The 27,914-nt window shown below is 43.5% G+C and overlaps 1 protein-coding gene across 3 annotated transcripts in view; it reads right to left on the reverse strand.

Annotated features, from left to right (window-relative positions):
* Nucleotides 1-16,317: 16,317 nt before the first annotated feature.
* Nucleotides 16,318-27,914, reverse strand: part of LOC147256659 (chemokine-like protein TAFA-2) — a 73,514-nt gene continuing 61,917 nt past the window's right edge. For 2 of the 3 annotated variants that reach the window (XM_086212817.1, XM_086212819.1), the window contains 3 exons: nucleotides 26,204-26,353; nucleotides 21,371-21,495; nucleotides 16,318-17,248 (listed from right to left, as the gene is read on the reverse strand). In XM_086212817.1, coding sequence (XP_086068943.1) covers nucleotides 17,237-17,248; nucleotides 21,371-21,495; nucleotides 26,204-26,353 — 287 coding nt within the window. In that variant the 3' untranslated portion in view covers nucleotides 16,318-17,236. The remainder of the gene's footprint in view (nucleotides 17,249-21,370; nucleotides 21,496-26,203; nucleotides 26,354-27,914) is intronic. The other variant, XM_086212818.1, reaches the window with a different exon arrangement.

Consider the following 27,914-nt stretch of genomic DNA (forward strand, 5'->3'; position numbering starts at 1 on the left):
CACCCTAAAGAGAAACAACCAGTAACCAAGTGGCTGCTGCAGAACCCAACCAACATCTCCAGAACCGTGAATAACCACGGGTAGAGTTCTCACCCTCCCTGCAAACTTAAGAGGAGTTGCTGAGTGTGACGTTCTTCTGACTGCAACTGAGCCGGCGAGGATGGTGTCAACTAGTGTTGTTCCTGTTAACGTGTGAATCAGAACGCCTTTTCAGCCAGTTCCCAGTTACGGCTGCGCCGGCCTTCTGGCCCCACAAGCAGACCGGCAGCCGCTCACTCTTCTCTGCCTCCCAGTTCCTCCTGCGATTCCTGCTGGTTGATGAGAGAAGGCTTTCACTGAAAAACTTGTTCGCTGAGTAGTTTTAATTAACTGTTCAACTCGTCAGACAGAGATGCGGGGACTGGCCTCTCGGTAAACTGCAAAAACTTACATTGACATCTAAGTGATGGATTTCATCAAGTAGCCAAAATAATTATGACGACAGGAAATTAGCAATCAGACGTCAACGTGGAGGGAGAAACACATCTTGAGAAAGACCAGCTGGTAAATCAGCTGCATGTTAAGATGGCATCTCCTAACAAGGATGATCAACTCTGAAAAAGGAAACTGGTAGAAGGTCTAAAAAAGGAACTGTTTTGGTTTTTTTTACATTGGAAGGCAGGACAAAAACATCTTTCATAACGATCCTCCACAGTCAGAGAGCCCATATGACATCAGCAGACCCGGATCCAGCTGAGGACCAGTTCTAGAAACTGAAACAATTGTTCCTCTTGATCATTCAATCATCATCGACTCTCTGAGTTTTCCAGACAAGCAGACACCAGCAGTGGTGATGACATCACCTTCTTTGGCAGGGAAAATAAATAAATAATTTGATAAATATATTTTTTTTAATTTGAACTGTTTTGTAATACACATACCTGCAGTTTCTCAACAGGATTCATCTCGCACTCAGAAAGCTGATGAAAGTCTGTAAACTTGTCCGATTTTGTTATTCTTAAATACGAATTTTTAAAAAAACAAAAACAGAAACCAAAAAACACACTGGCTTGACCCCTTTCATCCAGACCTGCTGCTCCTGCTGCTTCTTCCCCCCAAATTCAAGATGTGTCAGTGGTTTTTGTGTCGTCCTGCTCACAGACCGAAGTCCTCACGTCCTCGGCTGAGGTAAATATATATTCAAGAAAAAAAAGCAAATGTTATCTTCTTTTCTTTTAATGTTTGATTGATGTGTTTCCTCTGCGATTAGATTAACTATGTCACGCGCTGATCTATCTTCACAAAATGACTTGAGGAATCTGGCGTGTGAGATGAGCACAGGGGACTTTCTGTTCAACAGGTCAGGGCTGGGTGAGGTCTATAGATCCGTCACATCATCCCCCTGACTTTTGACTTTCTCCTCCTCGCTCATCCTCTCATCAGAAATATCCAAGACCAGCCGTAATCCTCACACTAAATGCGGTGCTACTCCCAGCTTGTCGGTACTTCTGTTGATTACCAGCGAGTCCTCGCGAAGATAAAATCTTCCTCTCACATGCAGCGATGGAAAATGTGAACAGCACCAGAATGCTTTGTGTCTCGCAGCTCTTTTCTCATTTTTACAGATGTCAAACCCACATTGCTGCTATTTTCAATTGCCTGTTTTCTGCTCTTTTTAGCTGACATGAGCTGACTTCTTCCATTTACATTCAGGGAACCATGGAAAGAGAGCCCCCATCCAGCTCATCCAGCCCATCAGAGAGAGCCTGAGACAGACGAGCACAGACAAGAGCAGCAAATGTTTGAAAGCACAGGAAGCGCAGCTAAAAACAATTTCCATCTTTCGACCCTACACCACCATCTCAAACGTCACTCACCCCCCCCCCCCCACTCCCCCCTGCACACACTAAAACATTTATACACCCATGCCTGTCTGCTGATGGTTCTGCCTGTGAATTATTTACTGTAGAAATGCAGGAACAATCTAATTGAAGAGAAGGGAACTCCATTGGAGATGAAACTCTGCCTCCCCCCCTCATGTAGAAGATAAATGGCTCCCAGTTGATGTGGCCACACTGTGACGCTATTACCTGTGTGTCGTTTCTCAGCCTCAGATTTGTTGCCTGCAGTTGCATCAAGGTCAATGACGTGTGTGTCAGTTAAATATCCTTAAATTTAGCTTCAGCAAGTGTGTGTCTGCTGATTCACCAAGACCGTCGGACGCAGGTGGATGTTGAAAGGACAGAGAAGGAGATGATTTAAAAATTTATTACTTTTTATTTGACTTTAGTAAATGATTTAAAAGAAGTATTTTGCATAGTAGCTGAATGAGGGACGTCGCCAAGATGTACAATTCTACAATTTCATTTAGCAGACGCTTTTGTCCAAAGCGACGTACATCACAAGCAAGAATTCAGACTGAGACTATAGTTTTCTTTATTCCATCAATCAGTGCTATTGAGACACCACTGGGATTTTGGAGGTGTTAGACTTCCTTTCCGTCCATTTTGATCTTATCGTGCTGAGTAAAAAGTCCTTTATATGACAAACACATGGCAGATTGTGGGAGCTGGTCCTCCTCTTCTTGATCTCTTCTTACAGCTGAACAGAGACCTGAAAAAATAAAAACTAAAGAGCACTTGAGAGTCCCTCTGCCAAAGAACCGTGTGGGTTCACAACGTGGACACGGTATCTTGAAAATCTGTTGACACCACCAAAAACCTGGGTCCCGCAGATCCCTGATCCAGAACACCATCCAGCTCCAGGAGCTTCACACTTAACCCTTTTCAAAATGCATGACCGCAACATATTTCATCAAACACGCGGCCCAGGCAAGGTGATGATGTCATCAGATACAGTTGCAGGTTCGGGTTAATTCCAAAATCAAATGGAATTCCTTCCACGCCACCAGTGGTGACGTTGCTCTTCAGATGCCAAAATTTCCTTCAACTAATAAGCACATTCAAGGAATTTCTTCGACATGATGCCAGGAATCTTTTGCCACATTCTTGAAAATTTGAATCAGAATTTGACACATTTGGATGGAATCCTGTCTCTTGAAGGACGTACACAACAGAGAGAGGCACAGAGACGCAGCAGAGCGGTCATTCACTCCTGGCCTGCCCCTCTCACACTGTTTGGATGGTCGTTCCTGGTTGAGGTTTAAAAAAAATAAAATCTGGAACACATTCAGATGAGCACCCACCTACCTTTTCTGCCCACAAACACAATCAAGCACATGAAAGGCTGTTAGTTATTTTGAGCCAAATGTAAGTTACAGCACATTCAAGATTACATAAAAGAACATTTCAGGATAAATGCTGGCTGCGGCGCCGCTGTTGCGTCGCTGCTGATGAGGTACAAAACAAAAGACCCTCTCACTAATGTTGTACTGCACGTGTGCACTTTCTCAGTTCCACGCACAGGCAGCTCTCCCTCCTTTGAAGTGCTGCATCACAAGGCAGTAATGGAATTCTATAGCTGACTGCTGACTGGAGGCTTTGGTGGGGGGCGGATGGTGAAATGGTTGACTGGAGAGAGAAATGAAAGGAAAGGTAGGAAAGGTGGGAAAAATTGATTGAGAAAAAAATGTCGGGCTGTCTTTGTATTAAGGTGGCTTTTAGAGGAGCGTCGCCAGTGTTGAGCACGCAGGTCCGTGTGTGACTCTTAGGGTGATGCTGTCAATTTTAGGAGGTTCAAACACACATACACACACACTGGTTTGATTCCCCCCGTTCCCCTATTTTAGTTCGGGTTGTAGCAGGGGGACAAGAAGGTACTGTACCTTTAATTATGCAAATAGACTTCATTATCTGCAGTGACTCCAAAGGGTTGTGGAATGTATTCATTAGTCGGCAGAGATGTGAAGTGTTCACTGAGGGGCAGTCAAGTGTGGACAATTAGGTGTGCTCTTTTTTATAGATGCAAGTGTACAATATATTCAACAAGGTGTGTGTGTGTGTGTGTGTGTGTGTGTGTGTGTGTGTGTGTGTGTGTGTGTGTGTGTGTGTGTGTGTGTGTGTGCGGGCGCATGTCTGTGTGTTGGGGGTGTGACATAACTCATGTACTGTTGTTGCTGAAAGAAAATGAATGATTAAGAGTTAGCGTTTACTGGGCCTGAGATGGTACCAACACCACAGAATTTTAACAATCTCATACCAGAAATATTAAGTGAAGGCTGCACGGTGGTGCAGTGGTCAGCACTGTCGCCTCACAGCAAGAAGGTTCTGGCTTCGAGTCCTGGCTCGGATCTTTCTGGGTGAGTCTCCACATTCTCCCGGTTCCTGTGTGGGTTCTATCTGGTACTCCAGCTTCCTCCCACCGTCCAAAGACATCAATTTGGGGACGAGGCTGATTGATACTCTAAATTGACCGTAGGTATGAATGTGAGTGTGAATGGTTGTCTGTCCATATGTGCTGGCCCTGCCATGGACTGGGGACCTGTCCAGGGTGAACCCCGCCTCTCGCCCGTAGCTGCTGGGATAGGCTCCAGCCCTCCGCGACCCTTACTAGGAATAAGCGGAAGACAATGGATGGATGGATGTATTAAGTAAAAAAAATTCTTTCAACTTCAAGTGGATGAAACACAGGAACCTGACTGGGGCTTCAGAAACTGAAGTATTTATTCACTAACAAATACCTGCAGTTCACAGTATGTAGAGAGTAAAGCAAGTAAAGTATTCTTCTCCTTCTTACCTCCATCATGTACAGTTTCTATCTGTGTTTATGATTAATTGCTTGCCAATAATAGTTACACACATGGATAAATCGTCCTGCGTCCTTATTTATTTCACTTCATAGAACTTGTTCTTTGTCTCAGTCACAAACTTGTTCTTTTGGCTGAAACTATGTTTAGAGCACAAACTCTCCTGAGTTTTAGATTCAGCACAAACTGTATGTGACTGTAATTATGCAAAGTAGGTCGTTAAACTAATAAACAGCATGTATAAACAACAGCACAAACACACAGATTCCCTGTTTTCCTTCCTGTCTTTTCTTTCTGCCTCTTCTCTCCACTGATCGCTCTCCAAGCTCAACACTGGGATCAGTCAGTCTCGGTGATGGGCATCTGGATTTGAGAGTCATCTGAAATGGAGAAAAGAAAACATCCACGCCATCTCAATAGATGAATAAACAGCTGATGGCGCAGCAAAGCTCCTCAATGGGTTTAATGAGTAGACTGCAGCGCTGCGACCTAGATCGAGTTTGTCGAGTGTCACTGATCCGCCTCCACAAACCAAAGTGACAATAACAATCATCAACAACAAGTCTCATTAATTACAGTGGTGGCACTCATGGTCTCCATTCTAAAGCTCAACTGAAATAGAGTCCTCTAGAGTGTGTGTGTGTGTGTGTGTGTGTGTGTGTGTGTGTGTGTGTGTGTGTGTGTGTGTGTGTGTGTGTGTGCGTGCGTGCTGTGGAGACATAATTACACTGTCAAACTGTGGGGACTTGCCTCAGGGACACGGAGCAAAGCCTCGTGTCCTGAACCTTTACGTCTCAGGGTGGCGGTTTGTCATCAGGGTCAACTGATGTCTGCATATGAATCCGTAGACAAAGACCAAGATGTTTCAGATGCTAATTTTCCATTTATACTTGGACTTTTGATGTTTGAGTGGGATTTCACGCAGGTAAACCATCTGTGTGGAGAGCAAAAGAGATGGAACCATCATCTGGTGAAAATGTAGCTTCATCATCCATGGACATTCTTTCATTTCCATTCTTGTATTTTAAATGGTTTCATAAACTTAAACTTGTCAAAGTCTTCAGGTCTTGGTATTAGTTTGTATATTTGTGGATTCTAGTCTTGATCGTTGTTTCCCGTTTTTTTTCCCCTCATGTTTCAATTTATTCACGGTGGTGCAGTGGTTTGCACTGTTGCCTCACAGCAAGAAGGTTCTGGGTTCTTTCTGTGTGGAGTCTCCATGTTCTCCCCGTGCCTGCATGGGTTCTCTCCAGGTACTCCAGCTTCTTCCCACCATCCAAAGACATGCAATTGGGGACGAGGCTGATTGAATACTCTAAATTTACCGTAGGTGTGAATGGTTGTTTGTCTCTACGTGTTGGCCCTGCGATGGACTGGCGACCTGTCCAGGGTGAACCCCGCCTCTCGCCCGTAGATGCCAGGATAGGCTACAGCCCCCCCCCCCCCCCCCCCGCGACCCTGAACAGGAGTAAGCGGAAGACAATGGATGGATGTTTCAATTTTGGATTAAGTTCTTGATTTTTAAAAATGTACTTCTGTCTCGTGTCTTTGTTTGCTGTCCCTCCATTTTCCTCTGCTCGTCTGTATCTTGTCTGCTTATCAGCCCCTAATCCCATGTTCCCTCTTCACCTGCAGGTTAGTATTTTTGTTCTGCGTCTCTCTTCTGTCTTTGTCAGAACTGTAGTTCATCTCACCCGTTTTTGTCAAACGAAAAATAGCTGAGTTTGCAAGAACAGGACCGAGGCCCAACTGAGACCCACAGTGATGGATGCCTCAGCACCTGTGCCACAGGTGTCCATGGAGCATCACACATGCATCGTCACTGTATACTTTGGTTTGCCCCCGTGTTTTAGTTCTGGCTCACAGAGATGCGTGGATCGTTGGAACAGTTCATCGGCTCAGGAACTCCAACACTCTGATTGACAGATGAGACAGAAAGACATCAGTAATGTGGAAAGTATTTGGTTGTCTCATCTTCTCACTCTGTGGAATCTTCTGTTTTGCTCGCCTGTTGTCATGTCCACCTCCGAGATCGAGCCCAAGACCATTAAAATGTGTGTGTGTGTGACTGTTATCTCCCTGTCGTTGACCCTGCTCCCCCCTAATGTCCTCCTCTTCTCCTCTTCCTCCCCTCTCCTCCGTGTTCTGTAATGTTCTTACTAACTTGGCATCGTCTCAGTGCTCCACACTAAATGTCAACAACTGAATATTCATCACAGCGCTGACACTCCTCCCCTCGGTCTCTCTAAATCTCATCGCAGACAGCAGAATTTTTTTGTCTCACTCCCTCCACAGACTGATTAGCCGCAGATTTGAAAATTACCAATATTAGAATAATGATTTCCTGCACTACTCTGTTTCTCCACCCTCAGAGCAATTCAAAGGGCTTAGAACTATTTTTTCTGTGTTTATGTAATTTCAAGGCACACGGCATTTTATGATTCTGTTGTTTGCTTGTTTGAATTTCAAACTGAATGAGCAGAATGCCACATTCTTATACTGAAACACAACTCTGCTTCGATGTAAAGCACAAGATGTTGAATTACAACTATGCACCAACGATGAGAGAGAGGGAGAAGCAACTGCATGGAATGGATACTGAATGTAGTAATAGAATAATAGAATAAAATGCAGAGAAGAAACCAAAAACAGAAACATCCAACTATTGCTTAGCACAGATGCGGGTCATGCTTTAACTGTTCTGAGGTGTACAGGTGCCTGTCAGCAGGCCTCACCTGAGAAAGTAACAGTCCTCAACAGAAGTACATGCTGCAGGTGTCTGTGGCCACACACCCTGGGAATGGAAACCCACCTGGCGTCTGCAGGTGTGGAGCTCAAACCTTCACTGTCACGTACTCATGTGGAGTAACTTGGACGTCCCTCAGGTTCCGTCCCCTGCGCAGCTGGACTCTGCTGGAACTGAAGTTTGCTATGACGCCACAGGCTCTACAACTTCTGTTGACATGAATGAACCTCAGCTTTCGTTTCACAGTAAACTTTGTCTAATCTGCCTCTGTGTCTGGGCATCTAAACTCTAATCCTAATCCTCAGGTCCAAAACCGTATGATAACAAAACCTCTGCTGCAATAGAGACGGTGTGAGTTTTTAATGGTCCAGTAGTGATGGACGTGAACTATAAATTTGTGTGAAGCCATTTATACGGGAGCATCAATCCTCACTATTTCAGTGACAGCAGCTTTAACTCGATGATTTATTTAAGGAATATAAGATGCCACTTTCGCTAAAAAATAATACGTTATTGTTCAGAGAAGTCTTTTTTTCAGTGCAACATTAAATTCCCATTTTCCAAGAAAACACCAACAACACATTTTGTCCTTGTTTGAGTGAAAGTCCCACTGCAACACTCCCTGATATGTGTGTGTGCAGACGAGTGAAGGAAGTTGCTTGTGAAAATGTTAGTTTGGTGCCAAAATTGGCTAAAAGTCCTTGGTTAAACCTGAGTGTCAAGAGTCGATGATTGTCTACAAACGTCTCATCTCATATTTATTCTGGAATAATTGATTTGTCTGGACACATCTCACATCATCATGGTTTGTCCAGTTTAAAGTCTCAGTGGAACAAAGAACTTGTGACTATTGTATAACACAGGTGACACCTGCCTACTCAAGCCCTTATGCACCGTCACACTGGGGGACACCACAAAACACATCTAAAACCATCCCCCTGTTTCTGCTGACTATTCACTTCCTCTGACTGGTTCTGATGCTGATCCATCTCACTGCTTAAAGGCACCAAATATCAGCCAATCAGAGGGGAGCGTGGTCTTCTGCATGCTTGCTTATGTCCATTTCCTCCTGGAGCAGCAGTCAGTAGATGCAGAACATCAGCTGAAGAGTCAAAACCATCTGGGCAGAGTCATGCCGTGTCTATGAGAGCTAGCATAAGTAGCAGCGATCCTAGCCTAGTCAGAAGTGGTGCTAGCGCCACCTGTGGAGGAAGAAGAAGCAGGAGACTGAATGTTCCATGGGGTACAGGACTTGGGAAAGTTTGGAAGCATAGCTTGTCCTAATTAGATGAAGCGTGTGTTTTGGCTGTGGAAGGCTCTGTTTGACTCTCAGTGGACAGCGTGTGTTAGCGAGTGACTTTAGTTGTCATGGAAGCAGCGAGCATAGATGAGAGGTCATCTTATCAGCATGAGTCATCAGTGAAACCTTAATCAGTGTGGTCAGCGCTCATTGAGGAGCGTCTCACCTCGGAGAGAAAGAGGAGTGTTCGCCTCCTCTTATGCCTCCATTGACATGAATGACACCCTCGGGATTGGGGTTATTTTCCTTTGTGCGTGCGTGTGTGCATGTGTGTGTGTGTGTGAGTGTGTGTGTGTGTGTGTGCGTGCGTGCGTGCGCGCGTGTGTGGATATCAGGAAGTGTGTTTGACTAAACTGACAGGTTGGGACTGCCGTGAAAAGAACCCCTTGGGGTTGTGCTGCTTATCAGTCCCACACACACTCTTGCTTGCTCTTTCTCACTAAACGACACGCACACATGCATGCGCGCGCACACACGCACACTTACACACACACACACACACACACACACACACACATGTCATCATTCAGCTGAATTATATGTCACACTGATTTGTTGAATTCATTTGTAACCTGCTCAGATCCGCTCTGTTCTTCAAGTCTCATGACAGAAGCCATATTATTTTTAGGCCATCACTTCCCACCAGCATCACGGGACTCCCCCTCCATTATTTTTGTCTTTCCACTTGCCTCCGACTCTCCTCGCCAGCCTCTCATGTCTTTATGTATGTGTCAGGATGAGAGGAATCAGACAAGAGGAGGGTTATGGCTGTATGCTTGCATATCACACAAAACTGGATGGTGCACTGAATTCTAATGAATTTGGAAAATGTCTCAGTAAAAATGTTGCCTCAGCTGTACCCAGAGCAGAGCAGAACATCCAGACAGAAATTACTCTGAAGTTTTATAAAACATTCCTGGTCCCTGGAGGACGCACCCGATGACATTGATGGGCTGCTGACCTTCCCCTCGCACCGCTACGGTTGCCGTTTGTGGCACGGGTTGAAATGCCTCAACTTCTCCAGATTGACATGAAAGTTAACCAGATGTTCTGGGTCGCCCTGGCAACAAAGGTCATCTATCATCTCTATGGTAGCGAAACCCACTCTATTCATGCTGAACAATTAAGACGCAGCTGTTCATTTTCACATCTTTCATATTCACATAATGAACATATTTCTATTTATTAATTTACAATAACAATCATTTTAATTCCCTAATTTGTTTAAAATTGTGATTGATCTTTAATATATCAATGAGGTTTCCATCACTAAATTCTTATTAATGACTACATCATAATTTATTAGGTGTAATTTAATGTTTTATCGATGACTTTCACATCCTCCTGGCCTCTGAAGTCAAAATCCCAGGAAAATAAGAACTAGATAAGGCAGGACAATAGCGACTGGAGACACAAAGTCAATGTAAGGAGCTTCATGGTGGAGATTAGTAGTTACTAGTTTATTAAAACACACAAGCTGCTGCCTGGTTAGCACAGCTGATTCTTTTTTAGCTGCAGCTGATAATGGAACCAGTTGCATGAGAGGAGCACCAGTTCACCCCATCATCCACTATCAAACAAGCATGATGTCACTGACCCTCCGTCATATCCTTTACATGAGTGCATTGCATTTATTTACTCGTGGATTCGTTTTTCTTCAGTATCAGAGGCGAACATTGGTCCTGTGGAGAGGAGGCCAATTACCCAACATCGCTTACATTCTATGATTTAAACCTGACTTGGCTTGTTTTGATGAAAATAGGCTTGTAGCTCATCTCACAGTTGCAAAGAACATTGTTTGTGTTTTCACATTTATCTCACAAGTTACTGATGCTGGAAGTTTGAGTCTGTAAACGTCTGAGCTGAACTCTCTGCTCTGACATTGCTCTTTCACTCCCTTTTTAATTTTCGGAGTATTTGCCATCCCTGCAAACTCCCTTGTTGTACCTGTGAAGCTGTTAATTAGTGGAATTTTTCTATCATGATGATGGATGTGTTCTATTCCAGAGAGCCTGTTAGCTACATCAGGTAGCTATAGTATGCAGGACTTCATAAAAGGGTGTTCACGGATCTCGATGATTATTATCATAGCAGGATTACCTGTGTTTGACAAGTCCAAATGTCTGCTATAGAAAAAGTTCAACTCATACAAGAAGTTCAACAATGAGATTATAGGATTGACTCAAATATTGATTTAATGGCCCATTTTGATAAGTACATAATACATCCATACTTCTTAATTTGATAAGTTGAGTTCTTATTATCACAAGGAGCCAAAACCAGGAGATGCCAGTCGAGGTGAATCTGTGGAGGAGCAGGAGAGAGCACAGATCAGATCTCCAGATCCAGAGTGGACCTGAAAATAATCACAATGACTAGCATGTTTTTTTCTTTGTCTTGTGTCTTATTGCAACAAAAACAACAAAAATCACTTTCATGACTGTCCATCTCGGGACATTAATGTCAAATTTTAATCATTTATTCCAACGATGTTTGGAAGCGTAGCTCATGTGATCTCTCCAACATTATTTGGTGATCTTTTGCACGCCCGAACAGCTAATACATGAGTGAGGCTTCTGAACGTAGCAGCAACGGCTGGAGCAGAGGAAGCCAGCGTGGCCTCTGTGGCTGCAGCCCTGAATGTTTTGGAAAAAGCCCCATGATAATTAAAAATATATGTAATTCAATCTGTTTCTGACTGGAGGAGCAACTCAGTCTGTGCGCACGTGGAGAGAGCGAGCTGCGGACTCAGAGAGAGTGACAAGGAAAGGACAGAAAAATCTGTGGAGGAGGAGAGGAAGCAGAGAGAGGGGAGGAGAGAAGATGAGAGGGGCGAGAGGATGAGAGGAGAAGGAGCGAAAGAGAGGACAAGAATGAAGGAGAGAAGAGAAAGTGCGATGCAGGTGAAACATAGGAGTCAAAAATGTGTTCAGGACAGAGCAGGAAAGAGAAGAGAAACGTGTTTTGATGCTACTAACGTCTAACGTCTTTCACTTGAGGACATTTTCCCGATCAGTGAGATCCGTAGGATTCCTTCCTGTAAATGTCTGACTGAATGTCTCCTCAGCTGACAACCAACCACCACGCTAATGGCAACAAGTCAACTCTCACCACAGTTTATCAAATACCTGCAGGGAACTACGGTTTGATTCATCTTCTGCCTCATGCTGGTATGTCTGAACACTGTCATTCTGTCACTTCAGTCTCATGCGATTTAACCTCTGACCCTTTGGACTGGGTGGTGTCGGGTTGACTTAGCCTGAAGGTTTTCTACTCACATGTCAGAAAACATCTAATTTTGCTGGAAAACTTTTATGAAGCATGATGACAAAGTATAAATTGTGACGAGTCTGACAGTGAATCGATCTTTCAGTGTTGAGCTGAACGTGCCCATCGAGGGTCTGAATCCTGCCTGAGGCTCTGACAACTACAACTTCTGACTTTAACACAGGTTTTGTTTTGTTTTTTTCGAGGCACATTTGCACAAGGTAGAGTTGGTTTAGGCGAGAAAACTACAGGTTCAGACTAAATTGCAGTACTTGTCTCGAAAGCTAAATCCCCCGGTGTGCAGTGTTATGTGAGGAAACATAAACACATGCAGGTTTGTGCATGTTATCAAACCCTCATTTGTCACCTTCCCTCATTGTTGTCCGGCTGGTGTATGAGCCTCCATGGTCTCTCACTTCCTGCCATCTGGTTTAAGCAACAACCACTTTATCCCTGCTGCTGACCAGCCTGCATGTTGACTAATCTCAACATCATCTGGATATTTGAAGAACAAGTCAGGTGACAAGATTGCAATGGTGTTGAAGCTCTGAGCTGCCAGACAGATATGAGAGGGTTGTTGGAGCTCCACCTGATGCCTCGCCTCGGCTACACGGTCACATGTTCAGTGTAACAAGACGCCAGTGAGAGTGTTATCAGAGGAGCTGCGGGAGGATTCTAAGAAGCCTCACGCAGTGGACTCATCATCAGAGTCAGACTTGAGAAACACCTTAACAAGAATGTTAAAACCGAAGTTGTCCCACTCCAACGTCAAAACCATTTTACACAATTTCTCTGCGTAATTATAGCAGTCGGTTTCATCCTCAGTTTCTTGCTTCCTGTGTGTGTACGTGTGAGAATCTGTATGTGGATTTATTCTCTGTAATCTTTTAATGACATGCACTAACGACGCGTTGAAGCTCAGAAACAGCCCAGGCCATGAAACACACGCACGCGCGCGCGCACGCACACACACACACGCACGCACACACACACACACATGCACACACAATACAGCCGAGGCTCAGCAGAAGGCCACAGCCCCTGAGAGGATCCACCGGGAGATTAGCCAAATCAGAACAGAAAAGCGTTTTAGAGAAAGGCGGCTTAAATGCAACACAACACAGATAGTGAATGTGAATGTGTGTGTTTCATGGAGTGAAAAGATGGATGCCCACAGCCTCAAACCTAATTTTGTTACTCTGTTTCATTCTGTTAGTTACAGAGGTAATCCTGCCAGTCAGCAACCACCACTGCAGCTCCATGTTTGAATATTCTTACTGCATTGTCTCTGAATAATTCAGCATTTAAACCCACAGTAACCACGTCGTACTGTAATACTGTAATAAATCTCCTGAGGAGACCTTTCTGTCTCTTCATCAGACCTGATGGCGTACATGGATCGCTGGAATGAGAGATAAGTCAACTCCAATCAAGTCAAGTTTCTTTATATCACCCATTTCATAGGATGGGAACATGAACTCAGTGTTTCAAGATACAAGCAGGACATGTAGGTGAAGATCATACATGACAATTACACAGGAAGGTCTTTCAATAAAAAGTAGGAAAAGATAGGAAGGTACTTACAGGGAATAGCAACTTGCTCTTACAAAATGTACCTGGTGCTTTAAAAGAACAAAGGAAAAGAGGATGTGCAGCAGACCTCAGTACATGGTAGAAAATTCCAAAGAGCTGCACATTGATGAGTGAAGCTCACATTTAGGATGAATGTAGATACAATGAGGAGGCTTCACAACGTCAGGGACTCGTTCATCCATGACTTGATCGAAGGCCTCGATAGAGCAACTGCTCCATTTTATCCTCTGTCGTAAAAAAGACTCGGCTTTCTTTCCTTCTTACTTTGAAGTATTTGTACATTGACAGTTTTAATGTTTACTCAGCTTGTATTTCCTTGTTATAAGGCTAAATGATGCCATGGTTTGGGGTACCAAGTGCTAAAAATAGATTTTACTATATATGTTTAGAGCTTAATTAATCTTCATTCTCTGTGTTGAAGTGGCGAAGTTGTAACCTAGAGCATCAATTCAGTGAGAGTGCAACCTCACATACATCTGGAAATGCTCTCTCTCTCTCTCGTTCTTTCTCACACACACACACACACACACACATGCAGGCACAGCAACAGCTGGTCTGCTGCAGCATCACATATCCTCCTACACATTTCCACACCATCTCTTCCTCTGCTCTGAGCTCTTTTTTGTGTTATATCTATTTCAGTAAATTCATTTGCGCAAACTACAAAACCGTTGTCTTTGTTTCAGAGTAACTCAACCCAGTGGCATCGAAGCCTGGGGGCCATCTTGTGTTTCGGCGGTGCAATAGCAGCACAACACAGTTGCAGCAGCGCAGAAATATTAATACTTCAGCTACCGGACATCGCATGCTCACGTGAGTCCTGAAACATTCCACCGACCGCCGTGTTCCCTCTGCCTCCACAGTTGCTATCTATCTCTATCTACTCTCTCCGCGGAGTAACTACAGTTACTCATTACTTTACTTTTTGTCACAGTTTTTTAAAAATATAACGGCAGAAGTGAGAGTTGTTATTAAAGAATGGAAGCACACAACATGCACACTAATCTTCTATTTCTCTCTTATTCCTCCATGTATAAACGTTAACGTGTCGTGGAAACAGACGGTTTACTGACCGAACTCCATTACCCAGAACTCTTCAATCTTGTTTCTGCTTCCTGTAAGTGATCTGATTGGTTTACAGAGTCACATGATACAGTATAGCAGTGTTGACAGTGAACGGAGTTACAGGGTCATTTCCAGCACACAAAAAAATACTGGAAACGTATGAAATGGCAGTGGACACCACTGGAATAATACAATGAAATTTTCCCAGAAACATGTTATATTACTCAGTTACTGCCCAGAAGTAATATTCATTCATCCATCCATCCATCCATCCATCCATCCATCCATCCATCCATCCATCCATCCATCCATCCATCCATCCATCCATCCATCCATCCCTCCCTCCATCCATCCATCCATGTTCACCCTCTTATCCTGTTAAGGGTGGTGAAGATCCATTCTGTTCATCGGGGTTTAATGGAAATTTGCTGAGGAGTGAGAGCCAATCAGAAGAGACAATAGAGGAAAAAATTACAAGTCACAAAAACATTTTAAGCATTTTTTCTTCTTTTTTTTTTGCTGTTTTGGAACCATAGACCATCTGAGGGTAAGATGGGGTTTCTATGGCAACATGTGCACCTTGACATGTGGGTAACAGGAGATTCCCTGTAGGCATAAACTGTACATTTCAGGCTAATGAGTTTTTAATAACCCAAACGGAGCAGCAGAGACGTCTCGCCGTGTCAGCGCGGCTTCCATCCAAAAATGAGTTTCTTTGCGTAGAAAGCAATAAATACAGTCAGTGAGATGTTGGACCAGCTTGTTCTACTCTACACATGAACGTAATGAAGTGGGACAACCCCCAACCTCCAACCTCCAGGACAACCTGGATCCTCACCTACAACAGTAACCCACCTGTTGATTGAGGTCCACATAATCACAGAACCAAAAATAGAGCTGTCACATCCGGCATGACTTCATCTTTGCCGAACAACTTTGCTATGTGGCCGTGGATGTGCTGCAGGGATCATTTTGCCTGGTACCAAGGGGATCCAGACAAACACACAGGTTGATCCAGTAATAGTTTTTGCATCGTTCAACAGAACACGCAGAGGTCAGTGAGTTCTCCTCTCGTTTATCAGCTGTCTGTCACAGCTGAGGAGGGATGCATGTTTGGAGCTTTTATTCTGTGACAAAACACTTTTCAACACCCAAAGCTGCAAAGAGAATAGCAGCAACCCCCAGTTGTCGATGAAAAACCAATCAACCACCAGCAGATATCGATTCATGACTCGTGCTGCTTGAAGTGTGCAGGTTTCTTAACAAAAATTAATTGATGCTGCATTCAAATTTGAAGCAAAATCAGATTTTGACAATTTTAATTGTGTGACATGCTGCACTTTGTCCAGCTGGAACTAAATTTCAAGTGTCTGACTGCTGCCTTGTAGTTTATTTGAGAGGGAGACTGGGTAGCGTGATGGGAAATGATGTTGGGAGGAATTTAATGGAACACTGGAAAGTGCAGAGCGTGTCACAGCACGATGCTCGGCGAGGCTGTGATGGTACTGACGGGAGGGAAGTGTCCGTCTAGGACATTCACCTTCCCTTCCTGCAGCCACCATGTCCTGAGAACAAAACAAACATGGCCGCCTCCAGCGTCAGGATCTGAACAAGGCAACACTGTTCAGCACCATGAGGAAGAAGGGTGTCCATTCAAGTCCATTTACCATTTTGAAGTTGATTTATTTCCAAGTGTCTCAACAAAAAAAGGCAGAGATATCATTTTCTTTTGAAAGGTTTTATTCATTTCATATAATACTGACACATGTACTCAATAGCGGTTAACAGGCGTTTAAAAACACAGATATTAAAACCATTAGAGCATCAATGTATTTTCAGCCCTGTTGATTCCATGGACCATTTTTTACACGTTTACATGTTTCAATATACCGTAACATCTACTTGGTATTAGTCTAACTTCAACCCTGAATGGATTTTGTCCTTTGTCAAAAAAAAAAACAAAGAAAAAGAAGACAAACTGTCTCCCCATTTTTAAAAAATGGCATGTGGTAAACCACAATCTATTCAAGGTAAGATATTTCTATGAAGGTGGAATCTGAAAAGGAAAAGGTCAGGTTCAGAATTATTTTGACAGCTTTGAGTGTGTCGTTTGTGGCACAGTTTAATTTAATTGTGTCAGCCGTCCCACACGGGGCCGCCGATCTGGTTCCACTCCCTCTCTGTGGTGACATTTGTAAGACAGGATCTAAAATCCAGATCCCTTATATTCCCAGTATGCGTACGAAACACAACTAAGCCATAGAAGAGTGATGAATACTACAATTGGTTGTTTTTTGTCATCTAATCCGGTGCTTTTTAGTTCACTCGTTGAAGTAGCAGTGAAGGATTGTGTGTAATGCAGTCCTTTGCAGCAGAATACCAAGGACACTCGGTTGGGTTTAAGGTGATAGCAGGCAGCGTTTGAGTCCAGTATCTTCAGCCACTATTTCCTTGGGTGTCCTCAGAAAAATGAAACAATAATTGGATCCTCATAGAAGTCCATCTGTGTGCGATCCCCCACCACCACTGGTAGATCCATTGTGCTTCCTCCACCGTCACCGTCTTCTTGAGGCAGGCGGGATTATCGAGTCACCTGTAACAAGAGAAGTGGGTCACTGAAATAGTCCGAAACCAGTGAGACACTAAAGGTCACATGAAAGAGTGTGAGACGAGTGCTGCTACACTCGTACATTCAAGCTTTTCAATAATGCAGAGCAGCACAGCACAGGCCACTATTTGGAAATAATGGAAAGTGGTTCCTGTTGGGGGAGCAACAACAACATGGCGCGCGTGCTCTCTGTCCCTTCTGGCAAGAGACTAAACAAGACACAGCTTGAATAATGGCAGTGAGCCCACGATGCCCGACTCTCAGCACCTGGCCCGCCGCCATGTCATTTCTTCTGTTTGTGGAGGTGGCTGCTCTAATCACACTCTCTCTTTACCTCGCCTATCCATCTTTCCATTTTCTTTGCTCATGCACCCACTTCTGGTTTATTTCAAGCTATTAGGAGACATTTTCTACTGGCCAGCAACCAAACAGACACAAATTGCTGTTGAACTGACAGTGCTTGTGCGTGTAATCGACCCAACTCCCCGACACTCTTCTGTCGTAGTCCTGTATGTTCTCTGTGTAATTGTTTCTCAGCAGCTCGCCCTCTTTGCCCACACGGTCCCTACTGGATTCCCTCTTTGGTCCAGCTCATGCCGATGCCAGCTAGGTGTGAAGGCCAACCGTCCCTGAGAGCCCCGATCAGCCTCTCCTCCAAGTTGGCAGCTGAGATTGTTCTACTGTATCTGCTCTGGATGGCCCCAGGCCACCCTCCCTGAGCCCGCGATCACTGCCTTCAGGCGTCTACTCCTGTGCCTGATCAAAGAGTCCGTGGGCGTTTGTTGTCACGCCAGTTCACTGTTCACGCACATCGCTGCATCTCTGAGCTGCTCAGCTTTAAGGTGCTAAGTCAAAATCCCTCTAGGTGTTCATCCAGTGTTTAAATATGCCTGCAGGTGCCAGGGTGCAATTATAATGTAGATTTAAATTATTGGATCTGAATTTTCACAGCACACAAGCATCTCAGTGGGCTCCTGTAGGCCCACAGAGACGATACGTTTCCTATTGCTTTTTCCACAACCATTGAATTTCCTATTATGTGGCCACAAGGCAAAAGTCCTGTCGACTCCAACATCATACACTCTTGTTGATCCAAAGAGGAGTAACTCACGGAAAGAAATGAATGAAACTGCTACATTTTGATGTGTTTGTTGTGCTCTTTAATATCCCAGCAGCTGCATTAAGTTCAATCTAAGCAGAATGTGCAGAGATTCGTTCACTGCCTCTGTTTAGGTCAAACTTGCTTTTTACACAACTTTATTCAAAGAGATTTCCATTTCCATATAGATATAATATGCAGACATGAACAGACTGACACCTTGTAATTTGTCTGCTACTTTGTATGCACACACACACACACACACACACACACACACACACACACACACACACACTCACACAAACACACACACACACTCATATGTCTATGACAGCTCAGTGGCTTGGCAGCCCGGCTGTGTCTGTCTGCTCATCCATATGATATTATTTGGCATTGATCGAGCTGTCTTCTATCCCCTCCTTCTCTCCTCCCTCTGCCCTCCTCCTCTCCTCTGCTCCCAGCCAGGGATGGAGGGAAGGAGAGAGAGTGCCAAGCCCTCTTTTGTAGTCTTGCCTGCTCTGTGTACCAAGACACAAGCTCCTTGTCAGTGGACGAGTTACAATATTCTTGTTTTCATGTGTTTTCTTTATTCTTTTATCTGCCCATCGCTTCTGTCTCCACCATCCCTCTCCAGCCTCACTTGATTTTTTTTGCTCATCATTTTCACCTGCCTCTCTCACTCATCTTCTTTTTCTTCCTCTCTCTCGCTCTCTCTCCCTCATCTTCTCCCTCTCTCTCTCCCACTACATCGTCAATTTCAATTTACGAGCGGGTCTTAATGGGACTATAAGAGAACGTTCGATGTTATTGATCTGGATGCCTGCGCATCTTGACCTCAGCGTACCACACCAGAAGGGAAAAAAGGCACTCTTTTCATAATGAGACCCACACATCAGCTCACACACTCACGAGTGCACATACACACATGCAAGTGCACACAAGATCATTGATCAAAGAGCTGAATGTAAGCGACAGCAAATATTTGGGCTCTTTCAAGCTCTGACAGAATCAATGATAATGTAGCTGCTTTCATCTTGTGCAAGAATTTACAAATGCATGTTTTCACGTTGATAAAACTAAACGCCTGAGATCAGATATAGGAAACAACTTCCCTAACAGTGCACACAAGTTTGCATCATCTTCAGATCTGATCGAGCCTCAGACGCTCATTTTCTGTTGTCTCTCAAGCAGCCCGGCTACTAATTTTGCTCTAAACATTTAACTCTCTTGTAGCACATTTAGCTGCAAAATTTAATTTGCAAGGATAACCTCTTGTGATGTTAGAAAATTACATTATTTTATCATATATTGCAGTATTTGGTGGGTATTTTAAGTAAAACTGAAGAGGATGAGGAGAAATGTTATAAGAGGATGTTGCTAAAGGAATCACACCACTGAGTCGCTGCTCAAGGCCACTGGCTCCGTGTGGAACCTGAACCACTCAGCTTCTGTGTCATCCTGTCAATATGTACAAAAATACACATTGAAAAAAACCATAATGTGTGTCTTAATGTAATTACCACATTAAAAATACTCAAAATGCCATCTACACCTCTTCGTCATTAAAAATTCCAGATTACATGATCATTCATTTTACATTTTAAGACGTCTCCTACTTCTCTGTCCATTCTCACTATTGGTCCACTGGAGGCTTCAGCCCAGGCTTCTCAGAACAGGTTGTCAGAACAGAAAATGAACCCTGTGATATGATGAGAATATTATGGCATTATGATGTTAAGTAACTCTTTGAATCATGGTATTTCGAGCTGGAACTAGTATAGCATTGAGGCTAACGCTAGCAGCCCAAGTTTGAGTCTCATCAAGGATGTTTTACCATTGTCAGTAAAGTCCCTATCAGATGAAATGTTTACTGGGACAAAACGTTTCTGCATCATTCTGAGGAAGGTTTGGGGACATTGTTATAGAATATTCATGAAACATTTAACAACACTCTCAGAAACATCCCCTAATGCCTGGGAGATAATTGTGCAAGTTAAAGTTTGAGCAGACCAACAAAAGTCCTGACTGGCCATCACAGCAGAATAAGAGGTGAGAATAAGAGGATTGGAGAGGGAAAGAAGGAGAGACTTGAGGGGGGAAGATCCACGTTGCCAGGTGGGAGGTGAGCAGGGAGGAGACAGCAGGAAAGGAATTCTTAAACAGCCTGGGTACAGGAGACAACTCTGAGTGCTTAAAGAAAGAGTGCAGAATAACTGAGAGACTCTGTGTGTGTGTGTGTGTGTATGTGTATGTGTGTGTATATACATTAGAGTTCTTCCTCTCTTTCACCCGGGGAGATACACTCTCTCTCCTCTGACCACGCCTTCAATCAATTATTTAGGTAGAAAACAAAGGTCTGCACCCATCCATGAATAATGGAGGCTGAGAAGGCAGAGAGAGGGATGGAGGTTACACACTCAAGCACACAGTGACAAGAGGTGAGACGCACACAAACTCCCTCCTATGACAGACAGCTAAGAGCTTGCTGGTCAAGTCACTGAAGAGAAGCCAACAAGTGGCAACGTTGGCTCTTGTTGGCTCAAGTGGAACCACACAAATGGACCACAACAAACACAGACACACAGACACAGACACACACACACACACACGCACATATGTACTGTATCATTGGTGAATGGGACAATCAGCACTCTTGTGTATCTGATGCAACCGACTGTTTTACATTGCCAGTCAGATGCAGGGAAGCAGGGCAGGTGGGAGTGAGGGGAATAGTGATGTGTGTGTGTGTGTGTGTGTGTGTGTGTGTGTGTGTGTGTGTGTGTGTGTGTGTGTGTGTTTGTTGCCTCATTTCTATTGACCTTGTTTTTCTTCAGAGAATGTTTGATGTTACACTCGAGATGGGCGGGAGGAGAAAGTAAATAGAGAAAATAGGTGAGGAAAAGGATGAATTGAGGTTAAAGAAAAGAGAGAAAGTATAGGATGAAGACAAATAAGACAGGAAGGAGAGGTGGATCACATGTTGGGTCATAGGGTCAGACCAAACCAACCTTGGTGGTCTTGACTTTGTTGCCTGTGCTGCAGCTCCATCCTGTGAGGTCTGGCAGAACCTTGCACTCCTCACCTTCCATACATGGCTGCATCTGACACCACCACTTCTGGGCAACAATAGAGGCTGCAGAAAGAGAAAGAAGGAACGATTTCTTGCAGACTTTTGTCATCATGGAACACTTGATGTAAATGCAAGGACGTGTGTGAGCTTCAGTGTGTGTCAATACATTTCCAGTACATTGCAATTTATCCACCAAATGCTTCCTGCTTTTCGAGAGAGGTGGTTCCTTCATCCAGTCCATTGATCAGCCAAGTGACTCCTAGATCATCATAAATATTCAAAACAATACTTCATCTTCCTCGGTTGTACAAAGTACAACATTTAGTCATGATGGATCCAGGAATATACCAGAGCAGCAGAAATGACCAAGTGTCTGTTACTGATTCAAGGTTACAGACAGTACTTGGCGTCTTCAACAAAGCTCAGGTCTAGAAAAAGCTGAGCAACACTTAACAGCAACACTGTGGGTGTTATTAAAAGGAGGGAAACATAATGGTTAGCTTTACATTGCGTAGATTTAAGTATTACAGTATCTTGAGAGCTGATTACCTTTCAACAACAAAAACACTGCTCTTCAAGACCTCTTATAATCCATTAGGCTTATTATTGTGGCCATGTATGTCCAACTGTCAGACACAGTAAGACTGCTACAAGTAGGCGATTGACTTCATTCCGGCTGTGTGGTATATCCTTCCTTGACTCATCCTCATGTTGGTGTGTCCTGGAGTCCGTGCATGAGACGCTTTGGTCAGTAAGTGTGTGGTATCTCCAGGGCTGCACTATTCTCTCAGCCCCCAGTGCCGCACACAGCTTGGCTGCACGGCTGCTAGTTAGCTCACATCGTTAGCATAACAATGAAGAGCCGTCTGGTCTGCCATGAAGTTCCCGATTTAACAGCACCTTGACAGGCAAAAGAAAGGTGCATTTACTGGCTGCCATCAAAGTAAATTAGCATGTCACGCAGATGTCATCATTACATCACAGCTGATTGGAGGTGGACCTCTTTGAAGCAGGAACTAATGCAGATTCATTGCAGATTGACGCTAAAAGATAGCAGTTGTCTCAGCGTCAGCATGACATTAAAGTGGGTTTTAAGGAGGCTATATCCATCATCCATCCATCATCCATCCATCATCCATCCATCCATCCATCCATCATCCACCCATCCATCCATCCATCTATCCATCCACCCATCCATCCATCCATTTTCTACCACTTATCCTGTTAAGGGTTGCAGGAGGGCTGGAGCCTATCCCAGTACCCTTCGGGCGTGAGGCGGTGTTCACCCTGGACAGGTTGCCAATAGGAGTATATATATATATATATATATATATATATATATATATATACTCCTATTGGCAACCTGTATATATATCTATATATATATATATATAGATATATATAGATATATATATATATAGATATATATATATATATAGATATATATATATAGATAGATAGATAGATAGATAGATATATAGATATAGATATAGATATATAGATATAGATATAGATTGATAGATAGATAGATAGATAGATAGATAGATAGATAGATAGATTTATTTATTTATTTTTGTAACCACATATGTATTTATTCCGTCTTTGAGTCTCGTCAAAGAGGAATTTACATCACCTTGCAACTGGCAACAACATTTTTCTGATTCTAAGCAAAATACCAACATAATAGCGATATATTGTCCATATGTCTCACCCCCATTACCCTTCAGAGGAATATGAAATAGAATTCTTCCCTTAATATTTCTGTAACCTTGTGGCTTCAAAGATAAATCAGTTAACTTCAGTTTGGAGGACATTCTTTTGTAATTCTGCACAGCATTACTGTATGTGTAGGTTTCTCACGGGTATGAGAGAGTCATTTACATTTCCAATTCAAATAGAAAAACGAATCACAAAAGGACAGAACAGGAGACAAGATACACTCGAGACAGCTGCGACGTGTGCTGATCTTTCTGGGTTTCCAGTTGATTTGTGCACAACACAACACATCAGATAAAAATGACTTGATGAAGTGCCATGAGCAAACATCACACAGGAAAACGCCCAGAAAGACACATCAAGAAGAGGAATTTGATTAAATATCACAGCGAGAAAGTAACAAAACAGCCTTCACCACAATAAAAGCCTGACTTCTTTATGTCTTTATGACTGAATATGTGACAAAAAACCCATGTTTCTTCGACAGTCACTCTACATAACAGTCAGTCAAAGGTAATTGCATGTTTAGCATATGAGTTTCCATTCAGTTGTCACTCTACTTCACTACCTAAAGACTTGGCAATCGCTGACATAACTCCCAGGAGATTACTGACACTTTAAGAAGGATTCTTGTTCTACAGGACATCTTGGTAGCCGTCAGGGAAATGTTCAAATGGTTCCTTGGTCATCAGACGCTGAATGTGTGGTTTCACAACCCTTACATGAGGGTACAGATACCAGCAGGCAAAGCTTAGACACGCAACACTATTTCATCAAGTTATCATCATGTGGTCTGTTAGAATTTGCTCCATGTGGATGTAATGCCTGCTAGCAATGTAAGAATTCTGTGTTTAATAAACCCTTTTCAAGCTGATGGTGCCTGGAGCAGTTACAGTGAATAAAGTGATTCTTCCGTCAGAGTTTATTGCTTTATATCATACAGTACTTAAAATGAACTCCAAGAACATGATAAATAAAAACACAAAATGCTCAAAAAGCCTCTCAACAAGTGTCATGACGTGGCCTGAAAGGGTTTCTTCGTATGTGACTACCACACACTGTGGTTGTCGACTGGCATTTGTTGCCATTTAATTCATTCAAATAAATATCGTCTTTATTTGCAGTCTCATTACTGATCCCTGCAAATAAGCAGGATTTATAAAAGGCTGATTAGGTTCCTGATGCAGAAAATTCCAGAATATGAACTTCTGATCCAAATGCTCATTTGAATTAAATTGATTGCATAGAGAGGTGAACACACAAGGTCGCAAGGCAGAAAACAAGATAATAAAAGCAATATATAAGAGGATGAAAACCACATAACAGCTGCATGTCATTGTCTCTCCCCACCTGCTGGCTTCAGCGACATCCATCATCTCCAAATTAAGATCAATGCGTACTATACACACACGTGTGTATGTGTGGATGCCATGTACTCTATCTTAGACTACAAAGCTCTCAGAGAGCCACCGGCCTCCTGGCCTTGTGTGACTGTTCTGTCGAGTGATAGGAGGATGGAACCTGATATTTGAGATATGGTGTGAAAGAGCAGACTAATGTGTCCACTTTAGAGATAATTTCACTTCCTGAATCCACTTGGTCAGGCATCATCAAAAGACAGGCTGCAGTCGGGGTCCGGACCAGTGACCAATGGCTGATAATACTATAAAACATGTTTTTTTCACGGCTACAGACTGCAGGTGCAGCCAATCCAGTTAATTTGGAAATTGCTTGCCAGGATCATAAAATCACTCAGCTGAGCCAATCAAATCGATTGTTATCAAAGAGAATGAGCAGACATGACTTGCTTGAAAGTAAGGAGATGATGCAGAAAGCAGGAGCTTTAAAAGTGAGTGGGTGGACCAATATATGTTCATTCTTGCAGCAGTCAGTATCGAACATGTGTCTCAAATGCTATGAGTCAAAAGTGTGAATGTTAAGCGTCACTACAAGGCTGCGCTCAGGTCCTCTGAGGAAAAGTACGCACAGAAGTTGGAACCGAGAGCAGACAGAACAACTGAGCTGAGAGCCCAGTATGGAGGATCGAGATTACATGGATTTTTGAGCAGAATTAAAAAACATTGACTTTGTTGTACTTACTAAGGTTTTTCCCTCCAGTCTAAATTCTTGGTTGTGTTGTACATCGCTTTGGACAAAAGCATCTGCCAAGTGAAACTGTAGAACTGTAGAATTCAGTGATGGGACTATTCTCAGGGAACGCTTGAATGCCGCTCTCAGTGAAAGAGGAGGAAGGTCTGAATATTCATGGACGCTCCTGAGTTATGAAGACATCATGTTGTGTTTGAATCATATAGCTGCCACAGATTCTTTTCACTGCTCGACCTACTTCAGACAAGTATCTCTTACATTTACAATCCATTTGAGTAAGAGCAAATTAAACATTTCATTCAGTATGATTTGTTAATACACCCCTTACAACATTGTGCCACGCATAATCTTTTTGACTCTGAATTAATCCCTAATTTCCTTCAGTTAGCAGCAGGAAGGAAGTTTGATCGAAGAGGAGGGAAGTGTGAGGACAGTGCACAAGGGCAGTGTTTCTGGATTGCGTTACACAAAGCTACTGCCTAGAGAATACCGTCGACGGTAAAATCTAAATTCAGCCTTCATCAATATTGTGCTTTCAGCAGAGAGCAGCAGCACTCATCAGAATACCTGCTACCATGATGTATAAGTAGTGCCTCGGATTAAACTTAACCCTATTTTAGAGAAGCATCCTGGTAAGAAGTACTGTGTCTGGCTCGACTTAAGAGCATCGATTATATTCCAGTCAGAGGCACTTGTGAGAGGGAATTGACCATTTATATCAAAGTGTTGTGTTTGACAGAAAAGGCTGTGCTCTTTGAGAGGGAGTGATGACCCCTGGGGTCACTGATTAAAGCAGAAAAAAAGGAGAGGACGCCAGTCATAAATGTGTCCCGAACTAAAGCTTTAATACCGTACACACACAAGGACACACTACTGTTGTACATCTGACAGTAGAGGCATGCAGATGCATACCAATATACACAACTACACAGGCAGTGGTACATACCATCAACACAGGAGGGCATGGCTCGAGTGGTGCCAGCAACCTGTCCGGGGAAGCAGGAACACTTGACAGTCTGAGATCTCTCCTCAATCTTGTTCTTGTTGCAGCAGCGGTGGGCAGCGATCACCTCACACGTCCCAGCCTTCACGTGCACTGTCAAACACAGACATACACACTTGTAGTGCAGCTCAGATTTGCCATGTACGCATTCTGACCACGATACATTGTTCACTCTGATCCCAATCAGTTGATGAGTTGGTGCACGTGAGTTCAGTCAGCTTGTAGATTTGATGTGTCTGTGGTGGGAGTAAGATCTCTTCAACTGTGCACCACTAAGCACCCTGCTACTGTGCATATTCTGCCGCATCCAAAAATGCAACATACACCCAGTTACAGGTGAGTACAGTGAGACCTACAGATGCCAGCTGACTGCTAGTTAGCTTAGCACAGTGAATGGTTGTGGGTAGGATGTGCTAGCATACCACTGTAAACGTCATCAGCCAGAACAGGTTCAGGATGGCAGCTTGTTAGGCAGTAATCCTCCTCATCCTCTCTGCTAAAGTCATCCATGACTGGTAGCAGCATTTGCTCTCCCAGTCTCTGCTCAGGCTGTCTGAGGTGATGCATCAAAGGGGGGTATGTTTCTGATTCTAAAATTAATCTTGGGATTGTAAAGCATCACAAATATGATGTGCAACTCTAGTTATATAAATGCAGGCAGACTGTTTCAGTGAAATGTGTGTTTGATGACTTTTGGATGAGGTGTGGTAACACGTTGCACGAAGCTAACTAGCAGTCAGAGTCTCGGCCTCTGTAGGTCTCAGCTCCTTGATGCAGCACCAGGGAGAGAATGGTATCTGCCGTTTTCCCCAGAGCCACATCAAGAGATAAACGACAGGCTGAATAATACAAGCGAAATGTCAATTTAAACAAATTTCAGGACTATCATGCATTCTAATGCTTTATTTATGCGCTGATGTGTGCACAAACAAAACCATGCACACATGTAAAAATACATATTTGCCCTGCAGACACACAAAGTGACTCACAAGTATTACATCTCCCAGCCCCAGTTTTTACTGCTCAGATGCCGAGCAGTGAGACTTCTTTATGGAGAACGCGTGTTAAGTCCTTCTTGAGCACACAGGAAATAAAAGTGTAACTCAGTAATTGAGAACGAGATAAACAACCAGTGTTTTTATGAGACTGCTGCACTGATTCGTCTGTATGGTACCGCATTCCAAGTGAGAATTAGCTGCAGCACTAATGAAGTGCAGATGTGGGAAGCCCCTTCACTTCTCCCAGCTACCGTTTAATGTTCACATGTACATTCACAGACTTCAATCAGACAGCCCTGCGCTTAATTAACAGCAAGTCTACCCCAAGCACAATGTCCCTCAAGTCAGATAAGAGAGAAGGAACAAAGAAATTGCTCCACATTTGAAGATTTGTGATGTCAACACACCAGCCTTTCATCAAATACATGAGAATGTCAAGGACAAACAATAAGCCTTGTTAGGATCTGTGTGTACAGGAGTACAGCGAGCTGTGTGCTGCTTTTTGGGTTTGCTTGAAATGGCCCCAAAACTTGCAGTGTGTGGGTTCGTGGGACGGGAGCCACGTGAGGCGGCGTGCTGCGACTGTGGCATAGACTAATGAACAAGTCTGAGAGGCCCAGCAAACACACTTTCTGCTGGACTGTGAAGGGCAACAG

This window comes from Aulostomus chinensis, chromosome 9 (assembly GCF_037954235.1).
Source record: "Aulostomus chinensis isolate RoL2024-O1b breed Wild chromosome 9, RoL_Achi_v1.0, whole genome shotgun sequence".
NCBI lineage: Eukaryota > Metazoa > Chordata > Actinopteri > Syngnathiformes > Aulostomidae > Aulostomus > Aulostomus chinensis.